General features: G+C 36.2%; 1 protein-coding gene across 3 annotated transcripts in view; it reads left to right on the top strand.

The window, feature by feature from the left end:
• The window catches only part of LOC126236486 (phosphatidylserine synthase), a 162347-nt gene extending 149101 nt beyond the window's left edge, over positions 1 to 13246 (top strand). For 2 of the 3 annotated variants that reach the window (XR_007544926.1, XR_007544924.1), the window contains exon 9: positions 12806 to 12927. Coding sequence is in view for 1 of the 3 variants with exons in the window: in XM_049945831.1 (XP_049801788.1) it covers positions 12806 to 12909 (104 nt within the window). In the remaining 2 variants the exon portion in view is untranslated. Of the gene's footprint in view, positions 1 to 12805 lie in introns of all 3 variants that reach the window. The other variant, XM_049945831.1, reaches the window with a different exon arrangement.
• The last annotated feature ends 2131 nt before the right edge of the window (positions 13247 to 15377 follow it).

Below are 15377 nucleotides of genomic sequence, written 5' to 3'. Positions count from 1 at the left end.
GACAGTGTTGCAATGGGTAATTCCTTGTCACCCATTTCGGCTGTCTTTTTATGGGAGATTTTCCAGATCATTCCAGTCAATGAAGTTAAAACCTTCTAACTTTTGGTGATATGTTGATGCCAAATTTGTAATCTGGCCCCATGGCATTGCATCACTGGATGGGTTACATATAATCTAGATTCTCTTCTTTTGTACATCAGGTTTACAATGGGAATGGAGATAAGTGGCGAAATATCATTCCTGGATTTGTTAGTGCAGAGAAAATAGGATGGTTTCAATCCAACAGGCATGGACTTATATTTGCAGGTCACCAGCTGTCACCATTATTCGCAACAAAATGGCATGCTTATGACATTGGTCCACAGAGCAAGACCCATAGTGCATTCAGATATATTATTTGGTGGGACACAGGATACCAACTTAGCACAGCATGGGATCAAGGGCTGGCAATATTAAAGTCTCAGTGACAACAAGGGGAACTATTGGTCATACAAGGGACACTGCTTCAGTGTTGACATAGATATTCAGATGGCAGTGGTGGTCACATGCCATTGTGGCCATTTTTACAGGTATACAGCTCCCAATAGTGTGCAGAGTGCCTAGTGGCAGCACACAGTTTGAATGATAGCCTTTGTGCGTGCATCGAAGCTCTTAGTTCATCGTCCAACAGGTGGTGCAGCTGTCCTACTCACTATTGATCAGGAAATCTTCACTATTGGCCACTGATCTGTCACTTTCATGCCTGGGAATTTCGTGCTTGGACTGGCATAAATAGAAAGCTTCAGTCACAGCCCAGCAGTATGTTTGTCTGACCTGAAGATGTCAGTCATTTACGGTGATGAAATATTGTGTGAATTTCATGAAGACACCTGACATCTTGCCCGAGAACTATTTCTACAACTAGTATGTCAGGAAAGCCTTAGCAACACAATTTAAAGATTCATTCTTCACATACACTTTTCATTCACCCCATGACACATTCTGATATGAAAACTATGTATTGTTAACCAAACATAACTAGAAATGAAAAAGAATGTTCTAAATTTAATAATTATTACATCTTACTGTTATTGTGTCTTGGCTATTTAACAATAATATGATTGTATACAGTGTTGTACCAGTTTTTCAGGAAGCCATTCTTTATGCAATAAGGAAAATTTTGATTTGCAAGTAAATATCTATATTTCAGCAGCTGTTAAAGTTATTAACTTGAAACAGAAATGATGAACTGCTATTTCTTGATGACATTGTTGTATAAAGTTTTATTGCAATCGGTGTACACAGCTTGTAGACAGGTGTTCACTCTGAAAGAGTGATCGCACACAGTGCTACCCCACATTTTGGTGCACCTCAGTTTGCCGTCCACCCAGGGTTTCATTACTTTATTTACTTTGTGCATTACTGCTACATGTAAAGTTTGTTGTTGGGGAAAACACAGCACTTTAACCTAATTTTGTTGAAGAAAAAATATTAATGATTACTTGAAGGCATGAAAAAAGAGGAATTTTACCCTTGCACACAGATGAGAAGTTTATGTACCTGCTACTTTTGCTGTTATGTACTACTTCTTATGCAACGTAAAGATTGAGAAGTAGGGTAGATGGATTAGGTATGTAGGTAGGTAGGTAGACAGGCAGAGTGAGCATTTATGAAATAGATTTGCATACTGAAGTCAGCAGTAAGTGTTAGAGGACAAAACTGGTTTTGTGGTGCTGCTTTTGTATTTGACCTGCAGTACCTGCAATTGAAGTGGATTCCATGTAAGAATGGCTTTGTGTTCCTCTACAGCAGGCTGTTCCAGTGCTGCCCCCTGGGGCAAGGGTACCTGAGACCACCCCTCATCACACCTGCTGGCAGGCAGAGGAAGTAAAAGCTATTCATCAGAGGGCTGTATTGCATGGGTACTAAGCATTTGCAAGCTGCATGGTTACCCCTGTTTGCTTGGTCTTGGCCAGTGAAGTGCAATCACGTATGCTATGCCTGGCTGCGATATTGCTCGTACTTCAGCGATTTTCCCACTGGGGGGCACAGAAGCTGGAACAGTCTTCTCTGTTGTATGAATTCTGAAAAGTCTGCGAAGATAATAAAATAGAAAAATTGAGAGTACCATCTTTAAGGCTCCTCTAACTGTTTCTCACAATGTTGTTTGGTGTTTTTACTGGACATAGCACATTTCCATATCTCTCTCTCTCTCTCTCTCTCTCTCTCTCTCTCTCTCTCTCTCTCTCTCACACACACACACACACACACACACAGAGTTGCAAATTGAAATTCTGAGACTTTTAGTGCTCTTTTACAAGATTAATTTTGCCCTTTGTCTTCATCCAAAATAAACACCGGAGTAACATATGACAATGTTAGTTTAGTAGTAACGATATTCCAGGTAATGTATTTGTAGTAAAGTTCAGCATTGCTAATGTACCATTCACAGTTAATGAACAGCATCATGTTCAGCAGTGTGTGGAAGGCAAAAATCACACCAGGAGTAAGGAACCATGAGGTGGAAACCTTACTTTGAGACACATATTTACTGGTAAACCACTTTGAGGTGGAAAAAATAGAAATGAATTTTTTGCGATATGCTAGGGGCATTTCTAATGAGTGGTATTCCCTTTCACAAAATCAATAATTCCTTTGTGAAATCACTTCTGGTGAAGTGTACTGGGAAGTCTTTTCCTGATGAGTACTTTAAGAAACTATTAGCTTGAAATGAAGAAAAAGTGTCACAAAATAGATAAGTAGTAGCTTATGATTTACTGCATTGTATTCTAGGTGAAAACTCTGACAGACAGGGCAGATGTGTATTGAATATTTTATACACACCCGTGAATAGAGAACAAGTGAAACACATACTCTTTTTAATGTGCTTTTCGAGAAAACAAATGATGGCACGTTGATGCAAAGTTTCAAAAAAATGCATGATTTGTATTGTAGGCTGATGGAGTAAAATTTGATCATGCAGAGCTATGCTTATAGATAAAGATTCATTCATGTAATTTGCATTTTCCAATTTGAAGTCAGTGTTTGTACTTGAAAACTCATGACCTACATCGAGTGTATTATTGCTCAAGTTTGCAAGGCATTAAAAAAGAAATACTCATTCGTAAATAAATTTATATCTTGTATCAAGAAAACGTTTACAAAAGCATCTGGCAGAATACAGAAGTACATACAAGATACAAGATTTCTTTTACCCCCTTGCCCCATAATCAGAGTTGCTTTGCCTGATGGTTCTTCAGTTGTAAGAAAGTCCAAAGGACTAACAGATAAACAAGAATTTAAAGATAAACTTCATCATACACAGACTCTCTATCCTGACAACAGCCGTAAGAAAACTGGAGAAGAGAGCTTCTGAGAAGGAAGCACAATGGACCATTTTCATAGCTGTGAAGGGTGCACTAAAAGATACTGAATAACAGAAGCACAAGCAAAGCGTAGCCACAAACCATGACTCTGAGAACATAGAAATGAACAGTAATGTTGGTTGCATTTAAAAATAAAGCATGCTCCTCTTGTGACTGTTCTATTTACAGATGTTTGGCAAGTAATTGTAGATACTGTCTTACTTAGAGAAACAGTGAAATATTGTATGTTATGAGTTTTGACGGTTTTCTGAATGAATGGCCAAAGTAGGTCATGCTATCTGTGATTTTCCACACACTTGAGTGACTTATTTTGGAAGCTTTCTGTTTAATGGCTTTTATAGCACCCCATAAAAAATTTTCCCATCTGAGATTGGCACCTTTGAACAGCTTTTTTCCCCTAAAATGGTACTCCTTTTTTACATCTAAAAATCCCCATCCTAGTAAATCTGATTGTATTCACAGGGACCATAGTTATCTTTTATTTGTATTGTAACTGATTGCACAATTATGCAATTCCTCTTCCAACACACTCCCCCTTTTTTTATTTTTTATGCTTCCTGGGGGGAAGGGGGGGGGGGGGAAGAGACACAGTGTCTCATAACGTATTTTATTTTGGACGATTGTGTTCTTTGTGAAAATGCAAGTTTGTCATTGCATCTAACATAATATTAAGTTAGACTATGGCTGTAGTTGGCAATGGAATTTAAAAAAAAAAAATCATCCTGTTTAGCAAAGAGTTTAAGTACCATACATAAGTTACAATAAATGACTTCAACATCTAGTAAATTTTCCTCACAAATACACTAACTGTAATGTTTGTTTTGGGCATTCATAACTATACTGTTCAATCAACAACTGACTTTGTGATACTCTAAATCTTACAACTATTAAGATTTCCACATGGGATGTATCACAATTAGTTGTGGTTGCTTGGGGTGCCAAGCTGAGAGAGGCACCAGGTACACCCAAGTGCAAGATTTATATACAATGTGTTTCACAATGAGTAGCAAAAACTGATACTGATTGAAGTGTAAGAGGGAAAAGGGCTAAGTTGCTTGTGTGGAAATATGTTCTTGACCTGGCCTTGAGTAAAAGAGACACGAAGATTATGAGAAGAAAATCAAGCTACACGAGCGCAGGTAAAACATTTGTTATACAACCAACCGGCAGTACATGGGTTTTACGTACTTTTATTGAAGTTAATGTTGAACAACTGGCAAACAGATGCTCTGAATGAGAGAAATTGTGTGTAAAACGTGAGTGGAGGAAATATAAAATATATATAAAATAGTGGTTACAAGTGGATTAGTTTACTTTATACCTCAAGATGTGTGCATAAATTCCTGAGACATTGTATGTATGGAGAAGTCATCTAGATGAATCCTGCATTGTAGAAATTTTCTTTCTGTGTTTTACTGACATTTAGTGATAATGTATTTGGTGTGCATGTGTTCATTCATTTTCCAGTGAGTATCGTATCATTGAGAGAAGTTGAAAAAAATTTACCCAATACATCTAATGGATAAGTATGTTGTGTGCATTGAAGATAGCATTTTCACAGTTTCTATTGTGAGTAATCATGTTTAAGAGTAAGTTATGTTATTTGATTGAGCACACTGTTTGGGATTCAGTTAAAATTAACTTCTGTAAATTGGTTTAGAATACTAGGTGACAATGTTTGAAAAAATTCATTCTCAAAAGTCCTTACTTGGACCATTTTAACTTTGAGCATCGCAGGAAATCATCATAAGTACCAATCAATAACTCCTAGGATACCAGAGACGCCTAAGGGAATCTGATGACAAAAGTATTGTAAACCTCGTTACTATTTTTAATACAGCACTCGTGGAATTTGTCTTACACAGAGGCCACAGATTTTCAAGTGAAACACATCTGGGACACCTGCTGAGAATGTTAATATTTTAAACAACACTGTTTTGCCAAAGTTTACACATAGTTTTGATGAAGTTCAGGCAGTTATCTCTGCAGCAGCCATTTCATTAGTGAGATCAACTGGTTTAAGATAGTGCCAGCAGATGAGTAACAAGTTTGTTCAGTCTACGTACTGTCCTGGGAAAGACATGTCATTAACAATATAGGAAATTTGTTGAAAAATATTGAATGATTATACCAGTTCGTCAGTGAAAATAAAAGTAAGACTCGTGAAACACATTATGCAGGTCGTAACCCAGATGCAAATCTGATACATTGAACTTTTCTTCAACATGGACACAAGAAGTAAAGGGTTGAAAATTGAAAAGGAAAGAAAAAGAAAACATATGTGTAATAAGTGTAAAACCTCATCATCAATACAGAGAATGTTACTGTGCCAATAGCATTAAATTGGAAAGCACTGGGCCCATACCACATACAAAATTTCAGTTCGAATGCTTCAGATATACTTTTGCCTGCCTCACCACATGTTTCAATACCTTTATTGAACAGTCAGATATTATACTAAAATAAAAAATGTTGGGTATGACATACCTTCCACCAAAAATAGAAAATGCAACAAACGTCTACAAATATTGCCCTCTCAAATGCTAATACAGAACGTGTAAAATGCTCATTTGTTTATACAAATAAAAATGTAAATGTTCATTTGTTCAAAATCTTAAATCTTCAAAAATTCTTCACCGATTACTTTCTTATTTTGACACAACATTGCCTTCAAATATGCTCATGTTCTTGTATACCTGTTTTTTAGATGTATGTAATATATAAATAAATATGTATTATATAAAGGGGAAACATTGTCACCAAACATCTTGAAACTTTCTTTACATTTACTTCAGAATTTTACACAATACTCTAATGAACAAGAATTGTTGCAACCAAGGTCGCGTGTTAGATTATTTTAATTTCCCCAGTGACTAGTTTCAACAGGTCTAGCTATCATCTTCGGGTCTTTTGGAGATAGTGTTATTGTGCATATTCAAATGAACAAGAGTTTGATGGAAAGTAAATTGTAGAACATACATATCACATATTTATGCACACCCATCTTCATTCTAATAATGTGCAAAATAATAGTTACGTGTAGACATCAGTACATGAAAAACCTACCCGTGAAAACATTACGTGTCATTTTGAAAAGTAGTCAGCAATTTTCTCTTGAGTGAGTGATTTCCATCTAGCATTTTCCATCAATTTTTCGATGGAGATGAGAACTGAGAAGAAATTGTCACTCGTACCCATTCTGAGGATGTAGGAGTTTGACCTTGCCTTGCTCAATGTGTCTGGAGTTAGCAGTTGCTCTTCATTATCTTCCTTGTTCTCATCAGGACAGTTCAACTGTTCAGTATTGGTTAGAACACCATGGACACAGATGTTGCCATGGACGTGAATGAAATCCTCAGAGGTTAACTCAGAATAGCTGGCTAGAAGTACCCAACCCAAGTCTGGCAGAGTTGTATTCATTAATTCTCGCAACTGCAACAACTGTTCCACATTTCTCTTATCATAGCAAACCCACACTTTCTAAAGCAGTTATGAAGAGTGGTAGAGCTGACATTTTTCCAAGCCTTATCAATCGTGGTTATAGCAGTCATAACTGTTAAGTTTGCCTTATCATCATCTTCAGCTTTATCCAGCATGAGCAAAACAATTTCTTTGCAATAGACAGTTTTCAAATTTTGTGTTATGTCCCGATCCAGTTGTTGCAGTCTTGATGTCAATTTGGGGGGGGGGGGGGGGGGAAGAAAAAAAATCAGTTTTTGTGACCTAATGTTGCTGAGTCGTTATTTATTATGCAGTTGTCCAAAAACAGTAAAATTGAGAGTTTGTATCACTATTAACTGAGGTCAGCCATTCATTACGCAATTCTGCCGTGATCCGTGATTTTTTGTTTGAGAGGTAAGTTGTGTGAGAAGCTAGTACGGTTTCATAGCTTTCCCTGCTATGAGAGGTTTTAACTTCTGAGATCTGTCTGTGTTACAGACTACAGGGACAGTTATTCTGTCTTTGCTCAGTTTTCTTCCATGACAATTTTCGTTTTTGAATGATAGAGTGCAATTTGGGACGACATTTATCATCAGTCCATTCAGTTCAATGGGAATCTCTACACACATTTTTTTCTTTGCTTGATGGGGTGACATGTTTTTAGCAATTGCTCTACAAGATGGGGAAATTTTCCTCGACATGACCTTTTTCTTCCTGCACTGAGACACTTCCAGTGACACAGTCTTTATTTTTAAAATTAGCAACAATGATCGTAAAATAATGAACTGTTTTGCAACTTCTTCTTTTTTTTTTAAATTCCACTCGCCACAGCTTCAATAACAAGCTGTTTCATTAACTGTTACACATTTGTTCCTGCTAGCATTCAAGGCATTTTACACTTTCAAAAAAAACATAGATTGACTACAACACATTATTACTGCAGACGGAATGGGTAGGGCTCAGAGAAACAAATGACAGGTGATCTGAGCCTGTACTGAGAATCACATAACTATGGAGGACTTCAGTGGGAATTTCAGAAGTAGGGGACTTCAAATTATAGAGATTGCGGGAGCCCTGACTTTGAATTATAAGGTGTTGGTGAGATGCTCTCACCACTTACATCTCCAAAACACATTGATTATATTGGAATTTCAGATGATGGAGAGTTTCAAATTATCAAGTGTTGACTGTATCAGTAGTGTGCAAATTAATTGGGACAAGCTATTATTTTACAAGGAATTAAAGTTGGTTAGCTGTAACCAATTTGATCTGCCTAATTGTTGAACTCATAGCAGCCTGTTCTTGACTTGACTTAGCAGCCTATTGTTGCCTTGACTGTGAACAACAATTGTAGATCCCCTCCAGTTCAGTTGATAATATTTAACAGCGTGTGTTATTTCTGTGTTCTCAACAGGAAAACTTTGTGTTCATGTCAAAACGGATATTTCACCCAAGAAGTGATGAAAAATATTTGCTCTTCATGAACACATGTCTATGACTATAACAGACATTGCCTCTGTTGTTTGTGTGGGAAAATCTAGTGTTTAAAGACTTTTTTAAGGCATATACTGACACTGCCTCATTATCTCCCACAAGACAAGCAAGGACCTTGAGAGATTTATTGGCTACAGGAGATGAAACTGACTCTTCAACAGAACTACATAGGCTTCTTGATTGTATGTGAATGGCACGAAATCCAATAAAGAAGCATTTGTCCACACCTGCCATGAAGAAAAAACTGTTGGCACAAGCCACAAATATAAATCTCGGACTTCCAATTACTGGAAACCTGCTTTATTCAGTGATGAGTCACATTTTATTGTTAATGGATACAGAGATAGGGTTGTTAAGTGAAGCACCCATGAGGCAGTGAGAGCTGAGTATCTTGAACAGACTGTAAAATTTTTGGATTTCTGGTGGCATGATGAATTCAATGAAATAAATGTAATTCCTTAGGCACAGGATTGTGCCATTCCCACAGATCTTTGCAGATGCTGGAGGAAAATTTCAACATCGTCAGGCCCTGTGTGACTCTCCTAAAGCAGTGAAGACATTCATGGAGAGAGAGAGAGAGAGGGAAAAAAAAAAAAAAAAATTAATGTGCTTCAGTGGCCTGGTAACTCACCAGAATTAAATCCCATCATTGGAGTATTGTGAAAAGGCATCTTGGAAAAATGGACCTTTCAACAAAAGGATGCATATTAGTAAATGTAGTAATAGTGTGGCTTCATGATGTCAAATTACAAAACATTTGTCTAACCTTGAATCTATGCCACAATGTGTTCAGAAGCTCCTAAAAACATGAGGAGGACACATCAGTTATTAGTATTCAGTAAATTCTAACTGTATTATACATAAAATAATAAATGTGCATAGCTAAAGTTTAATACTCTTGTCCCAGTTTATTTGCACACTCTTGTATATGTAAAGTGAAACTTTTTTAGCAAAAATCTCAAAGTTCTTGACCAATTTACTTCAAATTTTAAACCATATTCTATTAAACATTCAGATGGGTGTAGACTATGTATTTTTAAAATAACTATGTACAGGTTTTCTGTTAAAACTGGTTGCGAGAAGAAAGTGTTCTGCTGTAAAAATGTACGGTTTTGTTTCCTTTGTGAGAGAAAGTTTTAACTATGATAGCGGGGCAGTTAAACTATTAGAAGGATTGTTTCTCCCATTTATATTCTTTCTCATTATATATATATATATATATATATATATATATATATATATATATATATATATATATATATATATATATTTTAAACCTACATTGCTTACACGACACTATGCTGTTTTTATCCTCCCTCAGATGGATTTCACAGAGAATAAGAAAGTTGTATTTGTGGATTAGAATACTGCCACAGAATCTAAATTTGCAGTAATGATAAACAAGGCTGAGGACGAGAAAAAAAGGGGGGGAGATGGACACAGAGTGTGGAAAGGAGGGGGAGAGGAGATCAGGATATGTATCCAGTTCCCATACAAATTGGAAGCATGTTCTCTTCCCCCCCCCCCCCCCTCCTCTCTCTCTCTCTCTCTCTCTCTCTCTCTCTCTCTCTCTAAAAAACCAGGTTGAACCACACCACCACATTGCTGGGTATAACTGATATTATATACAAGCAAAATGCTGTACAGACACTTGTTCCAAATCAAAGTACTGGCAAAAGAACAGAAAGACTGTGTGAAGAAATCTCTAGATTAACAAGAACAGCACTTCATAAATTTTGCCATACTAGTGAAGAAACAGATAAAAATGAAAGATATATACAGCCTACTTTGATTAGAAAAAAAAGCATTTAATTCTGTTGCAAATACATGGCTTATTACAATTCTGCAGCTTTATGAGATAAACAGTTCAAACATCAGCACAGTCTCATCCGCGATGAAACATTAGAAGATACATCCAACCCTGATGACAACAACAAAACAATAGTAACAGAGCAAGTCAGGATCTAGTGAGGCATATTTGAAGGTGACAGCTTGAGATTGTTTTGAATTTGTTTAGCACTCGATCTACTTTCATCAGTAGTAAATTCAACCAGATATAGATTTGCCATAAAAAGCAGCAACAACTACATGTTAAATCATCTTATATACATCAATGACATCAAACTATATACCTGAACAGAAACACAGTTGACCCACCTTCTAAAAGAAGTAGAAACAAAATGGCTCTAAGCACTATGGGGCTTAAGTAGAAACATTTCAATAAATATGAACTTATTGTTTGTCCTGGGCAAATGCAGGAGAGTTAACACAAGGAAGAAAAACATCTTAGTTACTAGGTTTCAGATGAGTGGTGGAATCATAATTGCAACTATGAATAAATACGATACCTATGAATATTTGGGTCTCTTTCGAAGATGATAATTGTTGCATATAACTGTAAAACAAAGCACATCAACAATATTTCCTCGTTTTGAAATCTAAACTAAATGGGAAAAAGTATCTTCAGCATCATTAACACAAATGCAGTTTCACTGCTAACTTACACTTTTGGCCTCATTAAGTGGACAGGAACATGCCTGGAAGAAATACAGTGGAAAATGTGGTATTTACTTAAAGTACGGCATCCATAATACTACATCAGCTTTTGATAGGCTAACTGTACCACTTGAGATAGCATGTAGAGGGTAACAGATATTGAGTAGCTGCACAAAAAGCAGCGTTGGAGTCTTAAGCAGTAATTTTATAACTCTCCAGTCCATAAAGCAATAGTATGTGCAAACATTAATTACATATCACTCAATCTGGCAGAAACATCTAGATCAGTCCCAAGGTCTAAGATAGAAATAATTTACACCAAAATAATAGACTGGCTTAGACAAGAACTGCACAAGAAACAAGCAAATGAACATAAAAGGTAATGTCAATTTGTAAGCATCAAACAACTGGTTGATGTATATGTGTGTGTGTGCAGAAACGGCAAAACTCTGACTGCAACACAAGATCAGATCAGATCAGATCATTGCAATGATTTACTACCAGAAACGTATTCTGAAAGAGCAAGAAATGGATTATAGCTGTAAGGTTTGTGGCACTCAAAATTATACATCATACATTATGTATGGCTGTAAAACCTGGGCTCACAGAATAATTGAATAGGTATGGTATGAGCAAGGGCACCTGCATAATAGCTTGTAAGGTGGGGGTGGGGAGCTACACCTGGGGTTATGGAGAACTTTTAATATTTTGGAAGTCAAATGGTGACACTGTAGTAGACAACAGGAATTTCAAAGTATACTGGAACTGCAGTATAATGGTTACCACAATCCAGTGCAATACACCAGACACGAGTAATTAATAAACCTGAGCAAGCCTACAGGACATAAAACTGCATGCAGAATAGTTCATCAGGCTCTTGGAGATCATAGTCAGTGATAATTGTTATTTAAACTGTTACATGTCAGTATCATGTAAAACTGATAAATAATAATGATGTACAGTCTGAGGTGATAAAAATTTTCACACATTGTTTTATATTATTGTTCAGCCTCTCACTGAACCTCATTGGGTGATTAAAGTCATAAAAACATCTGAATACATATAATTTCCGCATGATGTGCATTGAATAAAAGTCTCTGTGGCACATACACAATTATTTTGCTTAGTAGTCATCGGAAAACACATATGTAAAACATCATCTGTATAGTGTTAATTTTGATGAATAAGAAGCATTTGTCAGCAAGTCTTGAAGTACTGGATCTGGTAATTGATTATGAACAAAGCGGTGAATCATTGCATCAGCTTGTTTGTGCAAATCCTCTTGGTTTTTCTGAAGTGAAGGGTGATTTTACAGGAAAGTTCTTCACTTGAAGCACAAGAAGAGGAAGAAGAAAAATCATTCACATACTTGTATAGAGATTTATAGACTTCACGAACTATTTCTTGAACATAAGCATATGTTTCAAAATAACAAGTTCTGCTTACATTGTGCTTTTGCAGCATACAAACAGACATGGCCATATACAGCGCCTCTTATATCTGTGTAATGTATTTTAAAACATGTTAAAACTTTTCAGTATAATCTCCCATCTGATCACGCAAGTGTGGTGAAGTTTTAGTAATGTATGTATTCTACCTCCCCCCCCCCCCTCCCCCTCCCCCCCCCAAAAAAAGAGATGAAATTCTCCTTCTTTCTATATGTTTAACCTCTGTTTTACTTCACCTTTTGCTGGGATGGAAAATTTATCAAAAAATAAGAATAGGTAGAAAAGAAGGCACAACACTTTGTAGAAATTACATTCCCATAAGTTGTTACATAATCAGTTGAAAAAAAAAAAAAGTTATCTCACATATTGAATGAGAGAGTTTGAGGCTTTCTGCATCCACCCCCTCGCCTTTTTCTCCCAAGGGACTGCAATTAGGCAATTCCTGCAGTCCGTAATTTACTTTTAGTTACATGCACTTATAAATCCTCATGTTTCAATTAAAAAAAAAAAATGAAACATTTCTTCGTGTGACACAGATGACAAGTCTTCTTTCTTTTTCAGGCACTAGTACAAACTGTCCAAAGTTCCCATGGGATTTAAAGAGACGTGCTGTAGTATCCCGTGAGTCTCAGACGCCTGACACACACAGTCGCGCATCTTTGTGAATTAACAGATCGTCTGTGTTATAAACAGTGTGTGTCAGGTTTGTGGAGCCAATTCCACATGTGTGTGTTGTAGATACATTAGAATACAGAAGGTTAAATGCAGGTGAATATTTTTCTGATGTCTGTAAATTTGTGCAATTTTGTAGATTATTTATTAGACTTGATGTATAGTTCCTTAATGTTGCTGTTGAAGTGTAGGAAATGTCTTCAGTCAGAGTTTCTGCCTAGGAGTTTGAAATGCAATTGGGATATACCTTTTAGAAAATTGTTTTGATCTCATTAGTTTCCCTTGTATTTCATGAATTATATTTGTATGTAATCCATAATGTTGATAACAACATACTGAGTCAGAATTATCAATAGTTTTATCGTTGACACATTATAATATGTTGACATGCTACATTTTTTTCAATGATTTCTCTGCATTGTTGCATATTCCACTTGTTTGGACTTAGTATGTTACTTCTCTCTCTCTCTCTCTCTCTCTCTCTCTCTCTCTCTCTCTCTCTCTCTCTCTCCCTCCCCCTCCCCCTCTCCCCCCTCCCTCTCTCCCCCGTCCCTCCTCCCTCTCCTTCTGTGTGTGTGTGTGTGAGAGAGAGAGAGAGAGAGAGAGGGGGGGGGGGGGGGGGTTTGAGTTAAAGTGTAGTTGCATGCAAATCAAACTTTGTTACATTAGTGTGACTAATGAGGACAAGCCATAATTCTTTGACAGAGTACAAACAAAGTAGCATGTTTTTTTCTTGACCCATCGTGGCAAATGGGCTTCTGTTATGTTTTTGACAACAGTAATAGAGTTTTTCATTGATTTCAGGATATTGTAAATAGCTAAATCTGTATGCCTGTTACAGGTTTTAAGACTTACTAACTCAGCATAGCTGCCTTGCTACATCTTAATAAATTGTTGATACTTTGACAAGTTCTGCAGGGATACTGTTTTAGCCTAAAGATATCTTAGTGACATTATTTGTTTTGTGCATATTATTGAGTTTGGTTTGTTTGTTTTAATTTTGTACTGTCTTCCATAAAACGCAGAATTAAGATTATTAAGAATATTTGCTAAATTATGTTCAGTACTTGTTGTACGTGAATGTGTGGGTATATTTTGTCAATACTTCAATTTAGCAGCTTTTTATACTATCGAGAATGAAAAGGCAGCCTAACTATTTTTGGAAAAATATTTTTTGTAACACATAATTTATATTTTTCATTTGTATTGACCTTTATAAATTGCATTATTGAAATGCATGTGATTGTTTAAAATTGTCACGTGGAAGCAAGATCTTTTGCTTGTTGTTGTAGTTTTGTCTAGACAGTAGGTCTGCAGCTATTGAATTCTCATGCACAAGTGAGGTTCAGCACAAAAATGTTATCTTCAGCTTGGAAACTGTCTAAAGACTGTTTATAAATTATTGTATGTATTATGAGCATTTCCAGTAGAAGAGTTTCTGTGTTTCATAAACAACACAGAATTAGGGGATGCTTATGTAAGTGTTACATGATATGCAGCTTACTTTATGTCTCTGATGAGAGGATTAGTGAATTAGGATATTATCGTGTGTCTTGTACACCTTTGCGAATACTCTTATCACATTGTTACATATATATCCTTTGTGTATGTTCAAACTAATCAAGATCTTGATCATTGTTATCCATGTTTTTATGTATTGCATATTTCTATTATGTCTTCCTGATAACAAGATTTTGGTCAATGTAATCTGCAAACAATGCATTATCTCTCATCTGATTCACTGGTCCAGGAAACATTATATATTTCTTTCAAAATAAGTATCTCTTACATGATTAAAGACCTTGATGACGTTGGTATCTGATGAGCTTTCCCACAAGAGCAGTACTCCTAGCTTAATATGTGCAAATATACATAGTTTTAATTGCATTTTTTTAAGTTTCCTAGTAATAGTTATAATTACGGTTCAACCAATACTCTGTGGCAGCAATCTATACATTATACTTGACTCTGGTATAATTGGGAGGGGAAATGGCAGGGGTGGGAGAGCTGTGATTCATAACAACGTAACTCGTGTGAAATTAATTTTTAAAGAAAAATGCTCATTTATTTCCACAGAATACTTAATTCGTTGTGATCAGATCAAGTTGGGCCCAGAGAAAGTAAATGAGCGTAATAGGTTACACGGACTTTTATTATTGGATATTATTTACACATTTACAGACCAACAGCAACATTTTTCATAGACGTATACACAGCAAAGCATGAATAGCTGTAATTTTTCTCCACAGTCTCACTAAAAGTGCCTCATGGAGGACCTACATTTGTCTAATAATGTTGCTGACTGTACAGTAACTTCATTTGTATTACTACCACAACCGATGCCTCTCAGGAAAGTATAATAAAATAGACGAATACTCTTTTAATTGATATGGGAATATTTGCCATATACTTTTATGGCACAAAATCTAACAGCATGGTCATGTAAAGTATTTTGTAAGGC

The sequence above is a fragment of the Schistocerca nitens genome, chromosome 2 (assembly GCF_023898315.1).
Source record: "Schistocerca nitens isolate TAMUIC-IGC-003100 chromosome 2, iqSchNite1.1, whole genome shotgun sequence".
Classification (NCBI taxonomy): domain Eukaryota; kingdom Metazoa; phylum Arthropoda; class Insecta; order Orthoptera; family Acrididae; genus Schistocerca; species Schistocerca nitens.
The sequence above is the reverse complement of the archived record's forward strand: the minus strand, read 5'-3'. Positions and strand labels throughout refer to the sequence as shown.